Source organism: Delphinus delphis, chromosome 3, assembly GCF_949987515.2.
Source record: "Delphinus delphis chromosome 3, mDelDel1.2, whole genome shotgun sequence".
Lineage (NCBI taxonomy): Eukaryota > Metazoa > Chordata > Mammalia > Artiodactyla > Delphinidae > Delphinus > Delphinus delphis.
In genome coordinates, this window is record NC_082685.1 from 11,068,075 (window position 1) to 11,092,794 (window position 24,720).

The 24,720-nt window shown below is 58.9% G+C and overlaps 1 protein-coding gene across 5 annotated transcripts in view; it reads right to left on the reverse strand.

Moving 5' to 3' along the window:
- NFIX (nuclear factor I X) overlaps positions 1 to 24,720 on the reverse strand; it is a 96,243-nt gene that overhangs the window by 15,038 nt on the left and 56,485 nt on the right. For 3 of the 5 annotated variants that reach the window (XM_060007892.2, XM_060007895.2, XM_060007893.1), the window contains exons 3-7: positions 7,063 to 7,125; positions 6,636 to 6,710; positions 6,141 to 6,261; positions 4,841 to 4,977; positions 1,740 to 1,862 (exon numbers count right to left, since the gene is read on the reverse strand). In XM_060007892.2, the coding sequence (XP_059863875.1) occupies positions 1,740 to 1,862; positions 4,841 to 4,977; positions 6,141 to 6,261; positions 6,636 to 6,710; positions 7,063 to 7,125 (519 nt within the window). The remainder of the gene's footprint in view (positions 1 to 1,739; positions 1,863 to 4,840; positions 4,978 to 6,140; positions 6,262 to 6,635; positions 6,711 to 7,062; positions 7,126 to 24,720) is intronic. The other 2 variants (XM_060007894.2, XM_060007896.2) reach the window with 1 other exon arrangement.

Genomic DNA, 24,720 nt, shown 5'->3' on the forward strand with positions numbered 1-24,720 from the left:
ATGCAATATTTTAAAAAGTCAGATTGGCAAACCGGGACCCACAGACCAGCTGCTTATCTTTGTAAATAAAGTTTGATTGGAACCAGGGCCAGAGTTAGGGTGAGGGAAGTGAGGGTCATGCAAGCGCAAGGTCGGTCCGATCTTTTATTTAAAATCTTGACATTTGCTCATCGTGTATCTCTGCAATCGGTTTAATTTTTAGAAATATTGCATTAAAATAAAATGTATCTTGATGACTGAGATTTCAGGGGCTCCCTGACATTTTGCGCCGAGGTGAGTGCCTCACTCGCCTCACCCCGGTCCGGGGCCCGGGTGGGGAGCCTCGATGAGGAGACAGACAGTTCTGTGGGGCTGCAGATAAACACACAGCCCTGCGCCAGTGCAAGAGGGGCCCCTGCAGTGCACACACACATCTCCTGCGTGCGGTGGGTGTGCACCTGGCTGCTGCCGCCCAGGCCACATTCTTCTGTGCTCAGCCCCATCGCTCGTACGCACGTCCCCGAACGCACAACTCCCACCCTGGAGCAGGCCCCAGCTCTTCCCTGGCCAAGTCCTCCCCCTCCTGTCTGTTTCCAATCAGCTCCCTCTTGCTCTCAGTTTCATTAGGGGCCTGAAGAAACTTGGCTTCTCTCTGGAGTTCATAAAAGCTGAGTCGAGCAGGGCCTGCTGCCCTCCCGCTGCCTGTGCAGAGGGCCTGGGCTCCCCGCCCCCACCTTGCGGCCACCACGCCCTGCCCCGCTGCTGGCTGCCTCTGGGCTCCCAGCCAGGAGGCCCTGAGGAAGAAGCCAGGAGGGTAAACCTCAGTGTTCTCCGTGGAAGGCCCAGGAGACAGAGGGTGGACACAGGACACAGGGCAGTGTTCAGAAAAAAATCCAGGCCTCTTTCTGCCAGACAGGTGCCAAGAGAGGGCAGAGGCAAGTGGCTGAGGACTCAGCTTCCACAGCTTCCTGCCTGATTCCATCCCCTCCAGAACATGGAGGAATCCTCCCCTCGAGCACTCTCTCCGTGAGACTGAAGCAAGAGAGCTCCCAAGGCAGCAGGGCCAGCTCCTTTCCCTGAAGAGCAGCCCAGGTACCACCTTCCCCCTTGGCCTAGCCCTTCACTTCTGGAAAACAGCAGGGAGGCCCCGAGAAGGGAGCCTGGGCTCCTAGGAGTACTGTTCTCAACCTGTGCTCACACCAACCTGGGCTGGTGCTGGGAAAACAGGCCCCGGGCTCTGTGAGGAGTTGAGAGACAAGAGCTGAAAGGAGGGCAGAGGGAGAAGCCTGGGCTATCCCACCCACAGCTGGAGGGAGGACAGGAGAACTGCGTAGGAATGGGCCTGAGGCTTCTGCAGTCAGGGGTAAGTGGGAGGAAGCCTCAGGACAGGCCTGTGCCACACACACGAGCACACACGCATCCGATGCACGTACACAGCACCTGCACACGCACACAAGCAAACACACACACTCATGTGCACGCACAGCGCACAAGCATGCATCATGCACAAGGGGTGTGAGAAGCAAGTGGGAGAGTGCTGAGGAACAAGGTGAGGAGGCCCAAGGGCTGGCCTGGGTCTGGAGGAGGCGCTGCTGCGGAGGGAGGGCCCGTTCCCATGCCCACCCACTGCCATACCATAGCCCATTCAGAGAGCTTGGGGCTGTCACTCAGGGTCGGCCCTGGCCCCTTTGCCTGGCCAGTTGCCCATGTGGGCTCCTCTGCCACCCCCACTGCCCCCCTCCGGGCCCTCCATTTCTCACCTGGTCTGACTCCAGCAAGCACAGGCAGCGGGTGGTGAGTGAAAGCCATGCGCGGGGAGCTGCCCTGAGAGGAGAGGGCACTGCAGAAGTCCAGCTTTCCTGACTTCTTTAGAGAAGCCGGGCCTGGGGGGAGGAATCAGCAACACAGGGCAGGTTTAGCTGGGCTGGGGAGGGAGCAGGGGAAGGTGGGAAGCCAGCAGCTCACTCCTTCTCTCCTCGGCCCCCTCCCGGCTGCCCCTTCCCCCACCAGGCTCCCTCCTGCCTCCTTTGCCTGACTGTGGCTCTGTTTCTCAGGCCGTGTGCAGACCATCCTGCCGTGGGTGCTGCCGACAGGAGAGGAAAATAAGGCCCTTCGGTGCACTGGGCAGGGAGTGAGCAAGGGGGCCCATCTTGCCCCCTGACAAGCAGATAAGGAGCTCAAGGGGCACAGAGTAAAAGGGGGGATGCAGGGCCAGAGGGCAGGGAAGGTGTGCAGGAGGAGCCCGGGAGAGCAGCTTCAGAGCGAGCCGGCCCAGGGACTTCCCTGGCGGTACAGGGGTTTAGGACTCCGGCGCTTCCATGCGGGGTGGGGTGGGGGTGAGGGCGCGGTTTTGGTCGCTGGTCAGGGAACTAAGCTCCCACGCAGCGCGGGCCCTGGGCTCTGGGAGGTTCCGATGGGAAGAAACCAGAGCTCCTTACGGGAAGGGAAAGCACAGCCATTGGCCCTTGGGAAGGACCACAGTGGAGAAACAGCATCTGACTGGAGAGCAGGGAGGAGGCTGGAGGGCTTGGGCGGATGCTGGGGTTACGGCTAGACAGGAAAGGACTTCCTCAGTCAGGGGACCCAAAGGCCGGACTGTCAGAGCATGGGTAATTGCAGGGCTTTGCTCGGCTCCCAGTACCAGAGATGGGGTGACGTTCAGCAGGAGACAGGCACACAGAGGATACCCCATTTGAGCTCTCCCTCTAAGAGCCTGATGTTGCCAATCAAGGTCATCTCTGTGCCCAGTGGGCATGACATCCAAGATGCTATACAAAGCAGGGCCCCCAGGCCAGGTCCCCCAGGGGAGCTTGTCTCCTGTCCTCAGCTGGGCCTTGAGGCTATGCCCAGGCTGGGAGGGATAAGGGGAAGTCAGGGCAGATATCCAGAGCTGCCATCATTGGGACACAAACTGAATCGGTTTGGGTGGGGTGTGTGTGTGCTGGGTGGCGGGGGGTTCGGGGGGAGGCTTCAGAACACAGAAATAAGAGCTGTCTTAACCACGGAGGGAAGAGGCGGGGAAAGGGTGAACTCGCAGCCGCCAGCAGAGGTGTTATCTGGCAGCAGCTGTGTGCCACCTGATAGCTGGCACGATGGGGGCAGCGCCTCCACCAGCTGTGCACAGCTGTCCCCATGGCCGCACAGTGCCTCCCCAGCTGTTCCCAGTCCTGCAGCTGGGCTGCTTAATTGGTGATTTGTCCCAGAACAGGAAAACAGCACAGGGTCGGTGGGAGGAGGGGAATGAGTACACAGGAAAAGGGGGGAAGGCGAGGGAGCTGGGGGTGCTGCAGGAGGATGCTGGGGCCGTGCGTGGCAGGACTGCTGGAAGGAGCAGAAGTGGCAAGCTCGACAGCAGGCAGCCAAGAAAAGGAGAGAGAGGGAACTGCGGAGGGGAGGGTTCCTCGGGAACCAGGTCTGCGCAGAGGGACCTGGGGGCCCATGCCTCAGGAGCCAGCAGTAGACATGGCCCTCAAGGCACACCAGTCCTTGAGGAAACACTTCACTGAGGCCCTAGCTGGGGAGTCTCCAGGGCCTTCTCAAGCCCTTCTTTCTGCACCTCCAGAGGTTCCCCCAGGGAAGCATCTGTGCTGTGCTGGCCACGACACCCTGGGAGGGGCACCCAGAGTCGTGCCGGAGCGCTGTCCGGCAGAGGTGAGCCTTGCTGCTGGTCTAACCCTCTCCCTCAGCCCAAGGCCCGGAGGTGAGTCCTCTCTTCCTCCCAGGTTGCTGAGAGCAGAAGCCAGAGGTTGCATCTGGGGCAGCAGGAAAGCAGAAGCACGCCCTTGCCCTTTAGTCTTGCTTCCCCCCCAGCCCTGGCCCCTGCCCATCCACTTGGCCCTTCCCGGTAGGGGAACATCTACAAAATACCAAGCAAAACACCATCAGGTAGACCCTCGTCTTCCTGCGTCAGAGAACAAGGCCCCTGTCCCCAGGCCTGAGCAACGCAGACACACCTCATGCGCATCCCGTACACAGAGGTCTGCACTACCTGGTCCCAAGACACCCATACTTTGAGGACACACACAGGCTGCACCAACAATGTGTCCGGCAGAAGCACCCTGCAGGCAGCCTCCTTATGCACACCACCTGTGCAATACACACACACACACAGCCCCCCTCTGTCCCGCCTGGGCTCTCCAGGTGTGCCCGTACCTCCTGTCAAGACTGGAGGTGAAGGTGGGTGTATTCACCAGCAAGGGTGCGGTTAGAGAGGATCGGGAGGCCTGAAAACAATGCTGCTCGCTCTTTACTAGGCTCTGCTCCTCTCTGTGAGGGTGGGCCCTTTAGACCAGTGGTCCTCAACTTAGGAAGGTCCTGTCCCCACCCAGGGGACATTCAGCAATGTCCGGAGACCTTTTCGGTCATCACACCTGGTGAGGAGGTTTGCTCCTGGCATCTAGTGGGTGGAGGTCAGGGCTCTGCTCAGCACCCTACAGGGCCAAATGGCCCCGCTCCAGAGAATACCGTGGCCCCAAACGTCAAGAGTGCCCAGTTTAAGAAATGGCTTTAAACCACGAAGACCGTAGAACCGGGGCAGCCTCTCTAAAGAAATACCAAGAGAAGGAGGATGAGGAGGCTCTGAGCGGGAGGCCACGGCCCCCACTGCAGGGCCCCGGAGGCTCAGGGTCGGGGCCTCTGCTTTCCTTCTGCCACATCTGTGGGCTCTACTGCCCACTCAGGGACAACCCAGCTGCCCGCCTCTGCTCTCCTGGTCTGCCCTCCTCTGGAAGCTCAGGGGGTGAAAAGACAGGCAGTGCCACCAACAGGAGGAGGAACGGTGGGAGGTTTGCCGGGTAAACTGAGGGGGAAGAGGAGGCTCCATGCTGCCCTTGCTCCAGGTCGGGCCTTGTGGCGCCCATACCTGCATCCACATCGTTGGGCCACCCGCTGGACTGGCTGCTGCCAGCTGCTGGGGAGCGGCCTGTGCCAGGATAGAAGACGTCATCGACAGGGCTCTCCATCTCGCTGTCATCAATGGACTTGGGGCGCTTGGTGGTGCTGGGGAAGGAGGAAAGGGGTCAGGTGGGCCAAGGATGAGCTGAGGTGCTGGTACGCAGGCCGAGGAAGCCTGCACTGACAGTCTTCCATGTGGGGAGTGGGTGCCCGCTGTCAGCAGCACTTCAGGGCACTCACTGTGTGCCCACCCCCCAAGGCCAGACCTACAGCCCCTTGGGCCCAGCCCACCCACTCCTCCTTGAGCCCCTTCTCAGTCACAATACCATCCATCATCTATGGAGCTGCCCAAGTCAAAGAAGTGGGCAAAACCCTCAACTGCTTCCTCAGCCCCACCTTCTATTTCCCATCAGCTCCCACGGCTAGGGTGAGGCGTGTGAGGCACTGGCCAGGGACAAAAATGCCAGGGGGTGACACAAAACTCAGTCATCGTGATATTATGTTATTTTATATTAAAGTATGATTAAATATGAAAACATCATAACATTTTAATGCAATATTCTAACATATCAAAATGAATGCCTAAACCTCACAATGAACCAAAATGTCCAAGGTTTTTTTAAAAAAGGACAGGATCCCACCTTGCCCTGCGTGACCAGGGCCTGACCAGGGCCTACTATATCTACCTCCCAAATATCTCTCAACTCCATCCCTCCCTCTCAGGCCAATCCCCCATCTGACTCAGGCCCTCCTCCCCTCCAACCTGCTGGGATAGCCTCTAACTTCTTCTAGAAGTACTTTCTAGAACATATATCCCCAGCATCTTCTACTTAAAAGCCGTCAGTGGATTTTAAGCCCTAAATACCCTCCTCTGGCCTCTGAAGTCCTCCGTGGGACAGTCCCGCCAGCCCGCCCAGCCTTGGCCAGGTTGAAGGCTGCTTCTCTCTACCTCGAGCATCCACCCCATGCCTGTACCAGACCCCTGGGCTCAAATGTCACATCCCCAAGAGAGAGGCCTTCTCCAATGCCCACAGGGAGCACCTTCTAGGCAAAGCCATGCCTTGTTTGAGTTTGTGTCCCCAAGGCCGAGTGCCTGTGTCAGCACAAAGCAGGAATCTCAGGGGTTGGGGAGCATAGTGAGCCCCAGCTCTGGAGCCAGTGCCCTCAACAAAGGATGACGTTCTGAAGCACCCAGGCCACAGTGGTATAGCTGCCCAAAGCGCCTGAGATGCCTGGGGGCTGGGGGAAGGCCGGGGTGCGGGGCTCACCTGGTGGAAGGAGGGGAGGTGATGGACCGCCGCCCCAGGGTCACCTGGTTTATATTGTAGTAGCTGGGACTCTCCAGGTCTGCCAGCGAGAAGTTGGGCCCTGATGCTGTCGCAACAGGAGCTGGGAAGAAGGGAGAGTGTGATGAGGTTTGGAAACTGTGGGTGCCTGTTTTGTTGCCATGAGCAGCTCCCCAGAAGCCCTGGGGTGAGTTCACTGTGAAGGCCGCTGAGGAAACCTCCTCCTGGCTGGAGGTTGTTGGGAAGAGTCCTTGGTTACGATTTTTTTCCTCCAAAGCAATGGAGGTTAGAGGTGGGGCTCTCTGGATGCCTCCATTCCACCCAGCCTCATGCCAGTGAGGCCGAGAGTGTCCCAGGAAACCTGTCTGCGCCCGCCCCAACCAAGACCCCATCAGTGGGGGGCTACTTGGGGTCCAAGTCCCACCGCTTCACCCCCATCCCTGCTGACTCAGCCCTGGCCCAGAAGGAAGGACTCACTCTGTGATACTCTCACCAGCTCCGTCACATTCCAGACCCCGGAAGTCACAAAACAGTCCTGGAAACTTAAGTGCCCTGAGGAGGGAAAAGGGCAAGTGAGTGAGTGGAGACAAGGCCAGGAGGGGATGTCTGCCTGTTTCCCCAAAGCTCTCCCCACCCTCCACTTGCTCCATCCCATGCCCCATGTCCCAGCCCCAGGCTGGCCCTCAGGGGTCTCAGATCTCCCTGGGAGTTAGGGTGTGCTACCGATGAGCGCCCTCCCCCTCTGCATAGCAGCCCAAGTTCAGTCGAGGGACAGCTGAGTGAAGGGGAATGGCAGGGGCAGGCCTGCCCTGGCCGGGGAGAGCAGAGAAGGGTGTGGGGAGGACGTGGTGGGCACAGCAGGCCAGGGAGGCTGGGTACAGGCAGGAGGGCAGGGGGCACTGACCGTTGGGCAGTGGTTTGATGTCCGCATCTCCTTGCTGGTTTGAACTATCTGATTGTCCGGATTCTGCAGGAGACACAAAGGGTGGGGATGGGTCAAAACCAAAGCGCTCCACAAACACCAGGCAAGCAGCTGCCCCTCGAGTCTTCTCAACACCTCCACTCTCCTTCCCTCCCTGAGCAGCCCGAGGAGACCAGGGAGAGAAGGAACCGCTGCCGCCGTGGTGGGGCTATCCTGGGCTCTGCAGGGTGTTTGGCAGCATCTCTAGCCTCCACCCCCCCACTAGATGCCAGTAGCACCCCAGTTGTGACAACCAAAAAACCGGTCTCCAAGCACTGCCTGATGTGCCCTGGGGGCAAGCTGCCCACGAGTGAACGCACTGGCTGAGAGTCAGGGCAAGGAGGCGCCCAGGAGAGAAGCCAGCGACTGTCTCTTTGCACAGCTGGGATGGACCCAAGGGCCCCCCATTCTCTACCCAGCTCAAGCTCCAGAGGAGCAGCCCCTTCCCTCCCTTCATTAATTAGAGCCGTTCCTGTCTGCCCACGCCACCCCCACCTCACCTTTATGCTTACGGGCAGTGCCTGGCAACACGGGGCTGGGGGGGGGGAGGTTTGCCTTGACGCTGTCGCCTGCTCTGTGCCAGCCTGTCTGGGCTGTCTCATGCCCCAGTGCCACAGCTGCTCGGAGGGAGCCCCGAGACAAGGGCCCATTGTGCGGTGGGAGCTCACAGAGGGCTGGGGGCAGGGTGGAGTGTGTGTGTGAATATTTTGCTGAGCTTGGGAAAGCCCCCCGCCCCTGCCCCCCAGGTCCTCAAAGCTTTGTGTACCAGGGGCACAACGGGGACCTCCAGAATGCTTGCCTGGGCACGACAGCTGGTGAGAGGGTGGCAGAGGGGGGCCAGGGCAGGTTGTGGGGCAGGGGAAAGGCGGGCATTGGGTAAAGAATCATCTTCTCACACGGGGATCGCATGGGGTGGCCTCAGAAAACCGGGCCCCGGTACTGGCCAGGGCTTTGCCCGACTCTTTGGAGTAACCCTGCCTCCACCACCCTCGCCCACCACCTCACAATCAGCCGGCTCACCAGGGTGTCCATCCTACACTGGCCTCACAGTCGAGCTGCTCACGTTGGGGAGTGACCAGCAAGGAGGTTCCCGAAGAGTGACATGGGCCCAAGAGATAGAAGTGGGGGGACCCTGCAGCCACTTGGGAAGGAAGGAAGAGCCCTGGGTGCTGGGGCTGGTGGGCAAAATAGTAGGCTTTTCAGAGCCCAGGACCTACTGCGGCTCGACCAAGTTCCTAGCTTCCTGCCTCACTGGGGCAGGTGGAAAAAAAACAGGCTGCCCCCAGGATGGTTACACTTTTTTTTTTTTTTTTTTTTTTTTTTTTGCGGTACGCGGGCCTCTCACTGTTGTGGCCTCTCCCGTTGCGAAGCACAGGCTCCGGACGCGCAGGCTCAGCGGCCATGGCTCACGGGCCCAGCCGCTCCGCGGCACGTGGGATCTTCCCGGACCGGGGCACGAACCTGTGTCCCCTGCATCGGCAGGCAGACTCTCAACCACTGCGCCACCAGGGAAGCCCACTTTTTTTTTTTTTAATTCTAAAAAAAAAAAAAAGTAATAAATCTAGTCACAAATCAAGAAAACGGAGCTTTATAAGTGCTAACAGGGCCCCTTACCCCCTTGTGTTTGGGGTGTGTCCTTCCACACCTCCCTGTGCACTCACCCCTGTGGTGTGTTTAGGGATGGCGAATCCCACCCCAGGCCACTTCTCTGCTAGTGGCACTCTGCTCTGGAGAGAGCCCACAAGACCTCCTTCCACGCTCCTGGGAGGGCAACCTCTCTGTGGATGTGAGTTTTCTTGTTGTTCTCTCACCTCAGCTCATTCCTGACTCTCTGGGTCTGATTCAAGCCCCAGCCGGTCCAGGAGAGAGCAGGCAAGGGGCTGAGGCAGTAGGCAGCCCACCTTAGGGCCTCCTTGGACCAGGGCCCTGAGCCTGATGTCTCTCAGGGCCGTCCTTTCCCAGATTCATACCTCAGGAAGAGCACAGCTGCAGCACCTGCATGTGGTGCCCAGCGAGGGGCACACAGTCAAGGCTTTGCTGCCGAGGGGGTCCCTGCTACCGACCCCACCTGTCCCAGGACCAACTCAGTCCCCACGGAGCCCTCCAGGCCAGAGACAGTGGAGTAGGAGGAAATGGAGGAGGCTACTCAATGAGACTGGTCCCAGCTCTTCCAAAATGGCCAGGTGGAGACAGAAAGCCGCACGCATGCGCACACCCAGCCCAGGGACAGAAAGACGAGAGAACCCGACAAAGAGATGGAGGTGGGCCAGCGACAGAGGCAGAGACAAATGGGGCTCCAGGAGAGCGCGACAGACAGGAAATCCTTCTAAACCAGGACACTGCCCTGAAACATTACTGCTGCTATTACTATTATCTCCACGTAAGGGAGAAAGCAGGAGTGAGGATCCAGCGCAGGCAAGGCCCGCTGCCACGCGCCTCCAGGCGCTGCTCCGGGCGCTGCTGGCAGCCATTTTAGCCCTTGGCAGCCATCTTACGGCTGGCGGCCCCAGCCAGCATCCCCGCAATGCCACCACCGCCGGCCCCGGCACGCTCAGCTCAGCTCCAGGACAAAAGGCAGAGACACTAGAAATCTGGACCCGGGCTCAGAGGCAGAAGAGCCAGCCCTGCGGCAGGGGCAGCTGTGGCCAGGGCCCCACCATCCTGCTCAGGCGGCACCCCCTTCACCCTCCTGGCCAATGCCAAGTGGAATGGGCAGGGAGGGCCGAGGCTAGGGCCCACTCAACGTGGCTGAGGCCCCCACGGGCCATCCCCAGGCCCAGGGCCCTCAAACAGTTTACAAGTAAACCCCTGCCCCGACGAGGTGACGGGGTGCTCAGGGAGTCAGGGGGCATGATGGGGGCAGGCCCTTGTCCACCCAGTTAGCTTGGGGGCACACCTTGGGCAGACAGGAGAAGGGGGCTGGCAGGGGCCCAGTCAGTGGCTGCAGGGCCCAGAGAGGCCACTAGGACTGTGGTGGGCAGGCTCCTGGGGAGGGCAAGGAGATGCCCTCCCCACCCAGAGGCGGGAGCCAGCCTGGCCAGCTTTCTTAAATGATGTGCCCTTTGGGGAGCTGTGCCCTCGGGTCAGGGCCTGCTCTGGACAGCCCCTGGGGATCCGGAGCTGCACCCCAGGCCGGCACATCAGGGAGCATGACACCCCAGCGCCTGACTCCTTTGCCTGTCTGGGCTCCCTAGGGAAGGGAGGGGATAACCCCAGGCCTTGGGACAGAAACAGGCAGGCCCCTTTATGACACCCCTCCCCAGGCCCCGCCTCATGGCTGCTTGGCTTTTATCTAGCAGAATGGGGCTTATCAGAGCCACCAGCTGAACAAACACACAAATCCACGGTTAGTGAGAGAAAACCCTCTGCCTGAACTCTTTATCTCCTGTTCGCAGGCCCCACGCACTGCCCCCTGCCAACGGCACAGGAGGAGCCCTGACTGCTGTGCAGTGAGGGATCCTCTCTCTGCCACCCCCCTTCTCGCCTTGCCCGACCCAGCACGGGTGGCTCTCCCCTGGCAGTCCCTACCAGGCGGCCTTGCATGAGTGAGCTCCTGCCACATGGGAGCCCCCCTCCAGTGTCTGATTTCTCACTGGGGACAATGGGCCAGCTGGTGGCCTGTGGGCCAGTGGAGGGGCAGGGAAAGTGTTGGCTGGCACAAGGCGGGCAGGTGCCCGACTCCATTTTTATCCTCTCCCGCCCAGCCCACGCCTCTGAGGCTGTCGCTCTGATTCCCCAGCCTTCTAGGGCCATGTCCCCTGGCAACTTTTCCAGCCTTGGCTTTCTCTCCAGCCTAGTTACCAGAGCAGTAGGGACCCTGACCACACACCCCCAGTTCAGGGCCACCCTGACTAAACCCCAACCCCCATGCCTGCACCCCTCTCCAGGGACCAAGGCTGCCTTCCCCTTCTGGAGAGACTGGAGATGGCACAGAGGGACCAAAGACACTGCTACCTCCCTCCAGTCCTGAGATAACATCTTCCTGCATCCTGGGGCTCAGAACCAGAGAGTGCCTTCCGTGCTCTAAGCTTCCTTCCACTCAGCCCATCAAATGCAGCCTCCTCAAAACCAAGTCCAGCCACTTTGTCTGATGATGGATGCCTGGGCGTGCAGGCATCAGGCCCTTGCCTGGTCCAGGTTTGGGGATGAAGAGAATTTTGGAAGCCACAACTCGTCCTTGATGCTGCCAGGGTGGAAGGGGTGTGTTCAGGCTGGCTCGTGTCATACATGAGAGCACGCTCTGCCGTTTTCCTCTCAGGACTGGGGCTACTCGTGCAATCCACACCTCTGAGGCAGAGGCCTCGCCTGCCAGTGGTGCCTCAGGGCTCAGACCACTGCAGAGGCTTCCAGAAGGGAGGACCGTGCAGGGGCAGGTGACGAATCTGGACTTGTTCTAGGTGTGGGCCCAAGCAGGCTCCGCAGAGCAAGGCTCTGAAATGGGATTTGGCTCACGGGTCCACGGCTGCTCTCCATTCATCCCCACACGTCATCAGTCACCCCCCGACCCCGGGTCAACGCTTGTGGACCGGAGGCCTTGTGCAGCACCCAGACCTGGGCCAGGCTCAGCCAGAGGATGGCAGCGTGGGGCCCTCTCTTCCTCGGGGTTCCTCCATCTCTCCTGGAACAGCCAAAAAGCCCCTGAAATACTGTTTTTCTCACCCCTCCACCGGCTCTACTCATTCTCTACCTCTTCTCAGTTCTCGAAGCCCCCCTACTTCATCCAGCTCTTCGCCTTTCCCTCTGGAATCCTATTTCTGGTCTCATTTCGCTCTGTCTTGGCTCCATGCCCCTCTCTCTGTCCTTCCTTCTCCTTCACTTTCCCTCTCTTGGGCCCCCTTTCCTCTCCCAATCCTGCCTGTTTGCACAAGTGTGTGTGTGTATGTGTGTGTGTGTGTGCGCGCGCGCGCGCACGCACACGTGTGTGCACACGTGCGTGTGTTTCCGAGAGGGCTCTGCCTCTTCATCAGAGCTCTAGAGGGGAAGCTCCAGCAGCCAGAAGGAGCCCAGAATCGCACATAAACCCCAACTGACAGCATGTTTTTAATATATATATATTTCCAGCCATAGACAGGGAGATATTTATGGCTCCTACTAGGTGAGGGAGGAATTCCTGCTCACTGCAGCAAATGCTCTCCCTCGTCTCCTACCCGAAAGAAATTCTCTCTGAGAAAGGGGCCACATGTAATTCACCGGCTGGCTGCCCCCACGCACATCAAAGATTGAGTGCGTTTTTCGGGGGCTGAGAGGGGCGCGCAGGCCCAGCTCAACCACACCCACACGTGCGTACCCAGGCACGTGTGTGCACTAGGGCGAACACTTGCTATGCATCCAGACACGCACATACACACACTTAGAGATGCCACCAGCCACTTCATGCTGTCCAGCAGGGATGGAGTGAGATGGTGTGTCCAGAGCTGTGGTTAGCATGCTCAACGCTAAGAGGAACCCCCTTCGGCTCTGTTCAGACCATTGGCCTTTGAGGGCTGGGGAGACCAGCCCTTGGGGTGTGCCTGCCTTTCCCCTCCCCTGGCCCTCCCCAAGTCTGAAGTTCGAGAAGCAGGTGAGGGTGTGCTCTGTTCTGGGGGTCCCATACTCTGAACGGCCAATTCGGGAGCTGATCCCTGGCCCTACTCAGTGTGGTATGCCCCCCCCACCCCCCACACACCTTCTCTGCAATTCAGGAGCATCCAGGGCATGAGAAACCCAATCTCAAGGGGAGCCAAAGGCCTGGCCTGCAGCAATCAGAGCTGGAGAATGTAACTATTGTGCCTCTTGAAACCCAAGTCCGAGAATCTGAGACACCCTGAGGAGGGGAGCGGCAGACGGATGGGGGGCTAGGGGAACGGGTCACAGAGGGGTTCTCCCTGTCTCTGCAAACAGGAGACTCAAGACCGAGGAAGTTCTTGAGAATGCAGGGCAGCCAGAGGACAGAAGGGGGCTGGGCTTGGCCTGGACCAGGCCCAGGGGGCTTCTAGATCTTCCCCTCCTTCTCTCCACTCTCTACACCACCTCCATGAGCCAGCATGTATGCGCACAGGACATGGGGCCATCCTGAGGTTTTTCCCTCCTCTGTCATCCCTAGACCCCCACATGGCTGGAGACAGAAGCCTGACCAGGAAGCACAGCTCTGAAGCTGTGGGTGGGGTGTGGGCAGGGGCAAGGTGGGGAGACATGTCACTCCCCCCCCATCACCCTCCTCTCTTCTCTCATTTCCCCTCCCCTCATGGATGCAAAGGGGCTCAAGCCCTTGACTTGAGTCACCTGCTGGGGGGAAGAGGAGATGAGTGACAGGGAAGAGAAAGAGACCAAGTTACAACCTCAACACACATGTGGTCTAGATCTGCTCTGGCTGTCCCTGGGGCCTAGGTTCAAGGAAGGCCATTGGGGGTGGGGTGGGGGATGGGGACAGCAGATCAGGCCACGGGGATCTGCAGCCGCCTCAAGATGGGACATTCCACTCTTGGTCCCTGACTCCGACCGTACTGCCTTTTCCACCTCAACACACCTTGCCTCCATGGTGGCTATTTGGGGTCTCCTGGGAAGCAAGGGCCAAGTCTGGCTACAGCAGGGCTCATGGCCTGGCAGTGAAGCTGTGGGATGGGAAGAGAAGGCAAGTCCACGGGCTTATCTGGTGCCCAGAGGACGAGCAGAACGGGATCTGAAGGCTGGGCTCGGGCAAACAGCTCCAAGCCCCCCAGCCCGCTCCCTGGTGTGAGCTGCTCAGTGTTCTCTGCCCTGCACCTGCCAGAAGAACCTTTGTTAGCACTGCCCCCAGGCCAGGGAGAACTAGAGATGGGGCCTGGGCACTGAAGCCTGGGGGAACTTGGTGCCCAGGTGCTCATCCCCAAGGCATGACAGATAATGGCCAGCAAAGGAGAGAGGAAGGACATACCCCGGTGCAGAGCAAAGCACCCAGCAGGTTGATGGAGGGAAAGAGCCCAGGCCCATCAGCCTGTCAGCTGCCTCTCCAAGCCCAGCCCAGTAGTTAACGAATGAGACCCCCACCTACAGCAGTACTAGGAGTTGCAGGTGGGCCTGCAGGCTCCTCCTGGGTCTGCCCTTTGCAGGGGACCCAACACTGTCCCCAGCACCTCTGATATCAGTGCTCCGTGGCTGTCTGCAGACTGAACGGGCAGACCCAGGGCCGGGCAGTAACACCATCCTGGATGTTCCAGAGATGCCCAGGGGCTAGGAGGTCGAATTCACACCAGCGAGGGAATGAAGGTGAGACAGTCGCTAATGCAAAGGGAGGGACCTGTGGTGAGACAAAGGGAGGCAGGTGCCCTTGGCCCCAGGCCTGCCTCTGCCTCCACCCTGAGCCTGCCCTTGGCCCACCCAGGGAGGTACACTTCGTTTGGACCCTGTGCCCACTAAGGGCCCCGGCACGGAGGGGAAAGAGGGGGCACACCAAGGGCAAGGGGAAGGAGGAGGTGGGCAGCCAGCAACAGTGGAAAGGGGCTACCCTGAGTTCACATCCATGCTCTAGAACCTACCGGCCCAGTGACTTTGGCCAAGCTCTGAACTGTTTCCTCGTCTGTAAAATGGAGATACCGCCTGCACCCTAGGGTTCCTGGGCGAGGAATAAATGAAAAAACAGGGATACGGTGCTTAGTCCAGGGCCCAGCTCATAGTAGGGCTTCCATAAACGTCAGCTGTCCTTCCACTGGGATCACCAATTCCCTTCACCCCTCCTCAGCTAAAACTCCACCCCTCCTCCTGGGCTCAGCTCAAATGCCACCTCAGTGGGGAAGCTGTGGCTAACCCTCAGCTCCCCTCCCATAGGAGTTCATATTCTTTATGATACATCAAGTACACCCTAGATGATAGTTTTTGGTGTCTCACCCCAGAGACCACCACCAGCGAGCAGAGGGGTTCCCTCAAGACCTGGCCCATTACCATCAGCAAAGAGGGGCAGAGAGGTTTCTCTGGAAATAAAAGGCAAAACAGAACGCCTTCTACAGGTGCATCCCTCCCTCCCCAAATTCAGCAGCCACAGTAAATGGTCTCAGGACAGTCAGGATGTTGGAAACAGTAGGGGAGAGGCAGGGAAAGGAAAGGCCTGAAGATGGGCAAGCTAACAGGAGAGGGGAGAGAGGCTCGTGCCCCTGGATTCTGAGGGTGCTGAGCACAAGGCCCTGCCCATCCTAGCTCAGCGCCAGGCACGCAGAGAGCTGAGAGCACCAGGAGCACAGGTACTGCCACACAAGAGGCTGGGTGACTCTCCTGGCAACACAGGCTAGTGCCACGACTCAGCCGGCAGCTGGAGCCAACATTTCCAAGAAGGCCTGGGGCCACAAGTCATGTGATGGTGGGGCCCAGAAAAGTGGCCCCCAGGCCCTGAAGGTTCTGTTCCCTCCCAAGCTGATGGATAGAAACTGATAGTGGAGAATGCCCTCCACACTCCACAAACCAAGACAAGACAGGGACCCGGCAGAGAGGGCATATTCAGATAAGGGGCCTGCAGAGCTGCTCCCCTACCCCTGTCCACTCTATTTCCAGTGCTGCCCTTTCTGGCCCTTAGAGCCGTCCAGGCCAGGCCTGGCCAGACAACTGCCCCCACCCCAGCTGCTCTTAGGACTATTAATAGTGTCCCTACCTCCCAGGGCCAGGCGTCACCTTCCCCCCAACCCCTAAATACACTTGCCCTTGGTCTAATTATTTGTAAAGGGACAGAGTCCTCTGGGTGCTAATGCCAACTTGGGATGAGAAAGGGGAGGCAAAGGCTCTGGAGGCCACTTGAGGGACATTCCTGAGACAAGCAGGAATTTAAGGGAAGGAGGGAAGAAGGCAGTGAACCCACGAGCAAAAGAATGACAAAAACACAAAATTATAACGAAAAGAGAGGGAGGGGCCAAGACAGAAAATCAGAGTCAAAGCCAAGTGGTTCAAAGAAAGAATAAAGAACCTGAGGGACTTCCCCGGGGGTCCAGCGGTTAAGACTCCGCACTTCCACTGGGGAACTAAGATACCGCGTGCCGTGAGGTGCGGCCAAAAAAAAAAGAAAAGAAAAAGAAAGAATCAGAGAAGTGAAGTAGAACATTATAGGAGAGACAGGGAAAGGGGAGCAAGCAGAGAGAGAAAGAAAAAGCAAAGGAGGAAATGATGCATTAAAAAACAAAAACAGAAAGGGAGAAAACTTTCCTAAAAATACTCACGAGTGGCTTCATGAGCACAACTTTCTGGTCTGCATCTAGCTGCCGGCATCCCTCTGTAGGGTGCTCGGCAAAGCGAGGGACTGGGCAGACTCCATGCCAAGGAACCCCTACCCACCCACTCTCACAGTGTTCTTGGTAAGGGAGGAGATGCAGGGAAGGAATAACTGACCAGGAAACGAAGGTGGGAAAATCGAATCCCCAGGATTAGGAAATTCACTCTCAGTCCCGGGAAGGGGAAGGCCCCCACAGGAGCCTCCTCACCTATTGCAAAGGGAGCCAGGCAGGACAGAGGACGGTGGAAATGGGGAAGCATCAGGGCCCCCTGGCCTCCCTGCGCTCCATGTTCCGTCTCTCCTTCTGACTGTGAGCAGAGGTCTGCCCCCACCTGCCTCCCACTGTCCCCTTTCCTTGGGAGAATCCATCCAGGAACCCCTGGGGCCTGGAGAAGAAGAACCCACCTACCTCCATTCTCCTCTGGGGAAGCAGAAGCGGACAGAGGCCATGTGCCTCTCATCCTCAGGTGCTCTAACTTCCTCAGCCTCCTAAGAGCACCTGGTACCCAGGCTGGTAACCCTAAAGGAGGCTCCTCTACCAGGCACTTGCCTTGTGGAGGGAGTCAGACTTGGGCTCATGGAAGAGCAACAAACACAAATGCATGCCATAAGCAAATGCCTAAGTGGAGAGCTTCTGCTTGGAGGATAGAAGCTGAGCAGCCCTTCTTTCAAATCCCACCCATACTGGGAACCTCTGGCTGGCCAGGGCTGGGGATAGGAGACTCTGGCTCTGGACAGCTTGAGGGACCTAAGGACCTGGCCAGCAGATCTCCTAGGCTGGTGGTTCCTGGCCAGGAGTGCCCCACCAGACCATCAGTCCCTTGGGGTCAAGGCTTATCAGCGTTTTGTTCATTACTCTCTCCTCCACACCTGCAAGTGCAGTTTGAGTGGATAAAAAGACTCTGAAGAAAGCCTTCTAGATCCTTCTTCCAACCGTGGCTACAAAGACCACCCAGGAGACAGAAATGTCAGCTAGCTGGCTCCTTCCCACTCCTGAGAGAACATCTTTCCTGAAGACCCAAACCTCGACACTCATACCCAAGGAATTGATTTGGAAAGCCCAGAACCACTAATACTCCTGCAAAGCCCAGTTGGGCCTGGATGCCAGGATTGGACACATTGGCCTTCATGCCCGATGACTGGACTGACCAAAGGAAGGAACAAGAGTCTCCCCATGAAGGTAAGGGCAGGGGAGCACTCTTGCAGGCCTGCTGCACTCCCCATCGTGGAGGCCTTAAGGCAGCCACTGTCCAGAGCTGCCCAGACGAAACATGAGGAATTTGGGACTTTGATTGCAAATCTCCAACTCGGAGGCCTGAGAGCCCAGGCTGGGCCGAATGGGTGGGCAGGCAGGTGACCTCCCTGGGGGCTGAGATGGCTCTCTGGCTGCTGGAAGGAGCCCTGGGCTTGGAATCAGGAGCCTGGGGTCCAAATCCTAGACCTGCTGCTATTCGGCACCCAGCATGTCTCCCGGGCCTCCTCTCCCTCTCTGTGCAACACAACCCCAGGCTTACCTCAGAAGGCACGGGGACACGCGAGCAGGAATTTTGACAGTGAATGAAACGGGAAGATTTTATACACTATAAAGTGCCAAGCATACATAAGGAGCTATTGATAGGGTAAAGGGGGCAGCTTCTGGGACTGTATTTCAGGGTCTTGAGGAGCAGCAGAAGGGCATCTTCCAGAAGCCCAAATTTGCACAGAGTTCAGAGGCTGGCGTAGGAGGCAGCTACCCAGACTCAGGGCTGGGACAATTCAAGCCGCTAAAGGGACAAAATGACATCGGTCCTACAGAATGGCAGGTGCCAAATTCCCCACTCACGCTGCTCTGAAGTACCGAAAGGGTCTTCCCAGGGCGGTGGGGCTCAGGGGCCCGCACCCCCGAGAGCGGTGTGCTGCACTCCCTGACTCGGCAGCTAGGTGGCACAGCGAGTTAACACTAGCTGCCCTCCGCAGGCTGCGGCGGGGGCGGAGGCGGCGAACTTGCGCACAGTCCGCCCTGGGCTCCGGGGGCCTGGGTTCCCCTTGCACAGCCACAAGGTCCGACCTGGAACGAGGAGGACGCGGCCAGGCTCCGGCCACTCGGACCCAGGGTTGTGCTGCCTGAGGCAGCAGCTCTGGTTGCTGCCGCTGCCAAGCACATCCCGTGATGTGATATGAGGGCCGAGCTTCCCGTTCTCATTGATTAGGAACAGCTTGCGGTGCGGGGGCCGGATGCAAGGGGGCCGGGGAATGGGCGAGTGAGGAGAAGCGGTGGGGGGCGGGGGGAGGACTGCCAGGTGCATGGCTGGGAGAGGTAATCCAATGAGCTCAGGCCCACCCTGCGCAGCCGCCACGCCACCGCAGCTGAGTCCCGGCCTGCCTCCCCCAGAGCGGGGCTGCCCTGCATGTGGGCAGGTCTGCGGCCGCGTGACCCCCAACACGCCCACGACGCCCCCACCTTTCGGCAGCACAGACGTGCCTCTGCGCCCGATAAACGCCTGAAGAGGAAGATTCCTTTCTTTCTCTTTTTTCACCCCTCTCAAAAAGTGAAAAATGGAGACTAAAAGTCAGAGATCGGGAACCAAAAAGAGGGATAGAAATGGGAGAAAAGTCAAGAAGAAAAAAAAAAAAAAAAAACCCACAGGCCAGTGCTCTCTGCAGCGGTGGCAGCAGTCGGGCAGGCACACCCTCCCAGGGCAGGCGTGGAGAAAGGCTCCTTTGTTCCGCAGGGAGGTTAGCCGAGGTGAGGCCCGCCCCGCCCCCTCCCCCCTGACCCTAGGCTGCGCAGATCGCTTCTCAGGGCCCCCGGACTGGGCCCAGCTGCTTCTCCGGCCCCCCGACCCTTCTCCCAGCCCTCCTGCCAGCCAGTGGAACAGCCCAGCAGCCGGGGAAGGGCTGCTCCCTACCCTCTGCCTTGCCCAAGCACCAGGAGTCACACATGTGGGGCTGGGCTCCTCCAGTGGGCCCCCTGGATACCCTTGCTGCCAGCCACTAACAGCTCGCCCAGGCTGCTCTTGAACTGTGGGGCTTGGGGGGCAGATTCTGCACACAGCAGGACCCCTGCCAAGGCATGGGGAAAGATGGTGACACTTCCTAGGAAACGGTGCCCCAGGCTGACTGACCATGCCCCTCTTGCCCACAGTGAGGCTCCAGGGCATCTCCTGTACCATTCCAGATATGGGCCCCTTCCAACACCCTCAGGCTCTGGAAAAGGGGTGGCTCGTGCAGGGCTTCCTCAGAGCGAGGTCTGGGCTGTGGTGCTGGGATTGCCCTCAGCTGAGAGGCAGGGCCTGAGTTCACTCCATCTGTTCCCTAAGGAGGTGCCAGAGTGGGGTCATAAAGGGGGGCTGAGAACAGGCCCACCCCCCAGAGCCTGCCAAAGGAGAGACTGCAGAGGGGGTGGGCAGGGGTGGGAAGGGAGAGGTATTGAAAAGCATCCCTTTTGCTCTGCAGCACATCCCAACCCCCGAACCCCCTAATGGCTCACGTTGCACAGGGGACCCGAGGGATGGTAGTACTGTGTGCCACACACTGTGTGCCCTCCACCGGCACCCCCACCCTGTCGATTAAGGCTCCTAGCCACTCCAGCAGGGATGCAGGCTCCCCAGAGCCCTCGGACCTTTCAAGCAGAGCTTGATGGCTTTACACTTGGCCAAGACGTTTCCAGCCAGCGGCACTCTCCAGCTCCCACCCCATCCACAGCAGCAGAAAACCTGGAATGAAGGACTGGCAGGATCGTTCTGCTCCAGTCCCCTGGCTTCAGGTTGAGGGGTACCTGCTCCACAGGAGGCCCTGGCCTCCTACCAGCAGTATTGGAAGGCAAGGTGGTGAGAGAAGGGAGGAGGAGTGAGCTGTTGCTGACCTTGCCCTCCCCAGGTGGGGAAGTGGGCGAAGGAGAGAGGGGAGAGGAGCAGCAGCTGGAATCGCAGGGAGCCTGAACCGTCCTCTGTCCTCTACGGCACTGAAACTGCTGGAAGAAGCTGCAGCTCAGATACACAATGTCCTGCCAAACGCCAGTCCTTTAATTCAATTAAGCACGGGGACAGACTCCCCAGATTTTTCTGTGTGTTCGAGAGCATGTGAAAAACCTAATGTGTTGAATCCTGGGAGCTATAAGCTTGTGTGCATGTGCGCACACATGTGGATGTGTGAATCCTGATGGTGGGGGAGGAAGATGAGAGGATGCAAATGTTGAGGGGCGGGACAGGGGTGGGGCAGAATGGCTCAGGGGAAGAGTGAGTACCTAAATCTTTTTGGAGGGCCAAACTCCAGACCAGGGTTCTCAACCCCCACCCGATGGACCGTTCTCTGTGGTGGAGCCATCCTGTGCCAACAGTAGGATGCGAGCATCTCTGGCCTCTGCCCACTAGATGCCAGTAGCATCATGCCCCCTCATTTGGGACAACCCAAAATGCCTCCACCATTGCCAACCCCCTCCCCCCGCAGGGCAGAATCAGCCCTGGTGGAACCCGCTGCTCTTGGGCACCAGATGAAAACCATGGTTTGTGTATTTACTACCGGCACTTTGCCTCACCTCTCTCCCTTTGGGCTTAAGTCCCAGGGTGCTTGGCTTCCCAAGTGTCTCGGGTATGGCTGTCTTTTCCGGAGCCATTCTCCCTACCTTACCCATCTGGCCAGAGGAGGTCTAGAGCTACTCAGGCTCAGCGATGGTTTTATAAAGCTCCGAGTGCTAGGAAGTGTGGCGGTGGAGGAGGCCCTTGGACAGGGAAAGTGAAAGCTCAGAGCATTTAAAAGTCACGAGCCTGAGGTCATGCTTGGGTCCAGAAAGAAGCCTGAGCTCTACATCGCTGGGAGCAAAGCCCACAGGAGAGATGAGGACTTGCTTGAGTACAGACCCCTGGAAAGGTACCCTGCTCAGCCCCTGGAGGTCAGTGAAAGTAGTGCACAACTCTAGCCATCAGACTACCCTCCTGCTTGGGGGCTCCAGAGAAACAGGAGTTTAGGTGTCCCCAGCTAAACCCCAACCCAGGCCAACCCCCTCCCCTGTTCCTGGGGTCACCTGTAGCTGTCCTGGTGGGGGTGGGGGGACCCAGTTCCAGCAGCCCTTCTCCCCTCAGGGCCAGGGAGCTTGCCTCTTTCCCTGGCCCTCCAGGAGCCCTGAACAGCCCCCTTCTGGGAGCAGAGCCAAAAAGATGGAAGAAGGATGTTTATAAGCTGCTAAAAGGGAAAAGGAAAAAAGTGGGAGGCGGGGCAGAGAGGCCTAGGCTTCCAGGTAGTGTGGACTGGGGCCTCGGCGGGGAGGGAGTGATGCCACCTTCCCCAGGGATCATGACATGGGGCTAACCGGCTAACTGGTGAGGTGGCGCCCCCTGCCCTGCCTCACTGGGCCACAACAGGGCCTAACAGTGTGCACACGCAGGGGTCTCTCACCCCACAGTGGCCTGCCAAATGATGGTTTCTTGACACTCTTATCCTGACGCACAGGACTCTGAGACACTACTGGTTTTAGCTTGTCCCCCTGCTCAGCCTGGGAAGGGCAGAACTAGGGAAAGGGGCAGGGCCCTGGGGATCCCTGGCTGGGGGTGTGGTGACAGGAGCCCGGCTTGGTGGGAGCGAAAGCCAAGTCCCCAGCTCCTAGGGCTCGGCACACAGCTAATGGGAGGCTGGCAGTGGCAAACTGTTGTTTACTTTTAATTAAGTAAACAATGTCAGCTTTCCACCTCCACCCCTGCCATCCCAGCCAGTAATTTGGGGGATGACAATGGGGTTGTTTCCTTCCTCATGCCTCTTCTCTCCCTCCAAGCACTCCTGCTCGTCCTGCCCTGCTCCGCACAGCACAACCACTGCAGCTTGCTAGTGCCGGGTGAGGCCCCACGGGATGGGGGTAGGGTGTAAGAAGGTCCAGGCTGACCCGCTGCCTGCTGGGCCCAGTGGGCGGCAGTTTCTACCTCATGGGGCATGTTTCCACCGTCAGGCTCTCTGGAGGGCGGCAAGAGGAGCCCTGTCCTTAGACTCTCTAAGCATGTAAGCTGTAGCCCATTCTCTCTCTGCTCCCTCCCCACACAGCCCTCCTCCCTAACCACCATCTCTAAAATCCAGAAAATGGGTGATCCAGAGTCTCTGATGGAAGCAGCAGCAGAGACCAAAATGAGGTGAGGAAGAGACTTTCCCAGAAATTGGATAGGTCTCCCTCACGAGTAACCACCAGGTGGAACCTTCTGGTCTACTCAGGCAGAGCAGGGTCAGGCCCGAGGTTGGTCAACCTCTGGGGCCAGATCTCACTTAGCCCACTGGCTGCCGGGCAGTGGGTACCAGCTTTTCTCGAAGCAAGGCCATGGCTTCACGGCCCTGGTTTCTGCTCTTCCCGTTGTGAAGTTCTTAACTTTCGAACAAGAGGCCTTGCGTTTGTTCTCATTCTGCACTGGGCCTTACAAATTCTATGGGTGGTTCTGCTGAAAGGCCTAAGTGAGTGAGGAAAGGGAAGGAAAAAGAAAGCTAAGCCAGCCTTGGCCTTTCACTGACTGGGTCCCCTGGCCTGGGGTGCAGGCACTGGGCTCCCCTGAGTGAACAGGCAGGCCAGAGGGGCCGAACCCTGCGTCTCTGGCGGAGGCTGGATTTCAAATGACTCCACTTGGGTAGACAGGCACAGAGCATTTATGTGGAAACAAAATGCCCCTCACATCCTTTCTCAGGAAGACTGTAAATGGGCCCACCTCTTCAAGGGCGCTCCGCAGATGCAATGGCAGAACTGAGCAGGAAGCAGAGGATGGGAATCTCTTAGTCCCCTCTCCCGCCCCTGCCTCCTAAGGATCAAGCATTCAGGTCCTGAGCCAAGCCGGGCCTTGGAGCTCACTCTCGTCCCCTCCTCCCTGAGAGGCAGAAGACTCTCTCCGAGGTGTTGGGGGCTGGGGGGCTGAGTCGTGTGCAAGCCCTGCTCCTCCCCCTGCCCCGGACTGCTCCCCCACCTCCTTCCGAAGGGTGGGACTGCGGCGGTGGAGTTGGCTGGGGCTGGATGCAATTTCAGCCACAGAGCTGGGCTCCCTGGCTGGAAGCAATTTTCTCATTAGGACCCCAGGCCTGCCTGCACGTTGGTTCTCAGCCCTCACTCCCCTCCTGCGAAACCACACCCCACAGGCCTCCCCACAGACCACTCACACGCACAGAGAACCACCACACGTGTGCAAGTCAGAGGGACGATAGTGGGGTCAGCGCAGTAGGGGTGCAGGAGAGAGGTACTGGCACGAAGCCCCTGCAGGGGAGGCCCACGGAGAGGTCAGGGCTCCTCCCGAGGCTCCTAGCCACCCGCTGCCTGCCGCCTGGTTCAGGCTCCCACACACAGACAGCCGGCCCCTCCTCGCCTGCTTCAGGGAGTGAGGATCCCAGACCCTAGGACCGAGAGAGAGGAGGCTGGGGGTCCTCGAGCCTGCGGGCTGGCCTCACACAACACTCCCGACTGCTCAGCCATCTTGCCAGCCCATCCCCTTCTTTGCTCATCTGGCTGGGGGCAAGCAGATGGGCTGTTGGGAAGCAGACCCCCTCCCCCAGCCCCAAGGCTGCGCAGAGTAAAGGGTGGTCTTTACGAGAAGGAGGGGGGAACTGAGGCCCCGTGAGGGGCGGCTCCACGCTCTTGCTCCGCAGACACATGTGGTTGGACTTAAAAAGCTATTAGGGAGCGAGGCGCTGGCGGGAGTGTGGCCGGCCCTCGCACCAGAGGCGGGGAGGGGAGGGCAGATGCCGAGGTGGTGAGCTCAGCACCTCCCACTCCCTCCCCGGCAGGGCCCCCGGACTCCAGGAGAACTCAGGGGACCCTCACTCAGCAGGAGAGTGGGGGCGAGCCCTGGGGGTGGGGGCGGTGCGGGAGAGCAGGCAGGCTGCCGGGCCTGGGTCCGGGCAGAGATTCCAGGAAGTGCTGCTATCTGAGGGCTCGAGGCCTTGGAGGGCAACCTCCGGGGGCAGGGGGAAGGCAGGGGTTGTGCCAGGGCTTGCCTGGGGCCCAGGAGGGCACAGACAGGTTCTCGGCCTTACTTCAGCTTTCTTGGGGTGACAGCTGGCTGGAGGTCTCCTATGTGTTTGGCAGGGCTGGGGAGGGGCGATTATTAGGGGAGCAGGAGAGAGAGGGAAGGGAAAAGTGAGCCCCACCCATCACGAGGCCAGAAAGAACCGACGGAAAGTTCCCTAGAGCTGCCAGCTTGTAAAAAGCTTCTTTTCTTTCCAAATTATGAACATTTTTTAACGACGGGGGTTGGGGGGGGGAGAAAACTCAGAGCAGCAATCTAGGACTTCATTAGGACCGTGTGTGTGACCACGAGTGACTGGTGACTGAAGGTGACGGGTGTGTATTTGCTCAGTTTCCAAAGAGTTCTACTCCAAAAGCCCAGCCAACACTACCTGGGGCTCCCAGCCCCACCCCGCTCCTCGGTCCCCTTATTTTCAGAGATCTAAATCCCCCT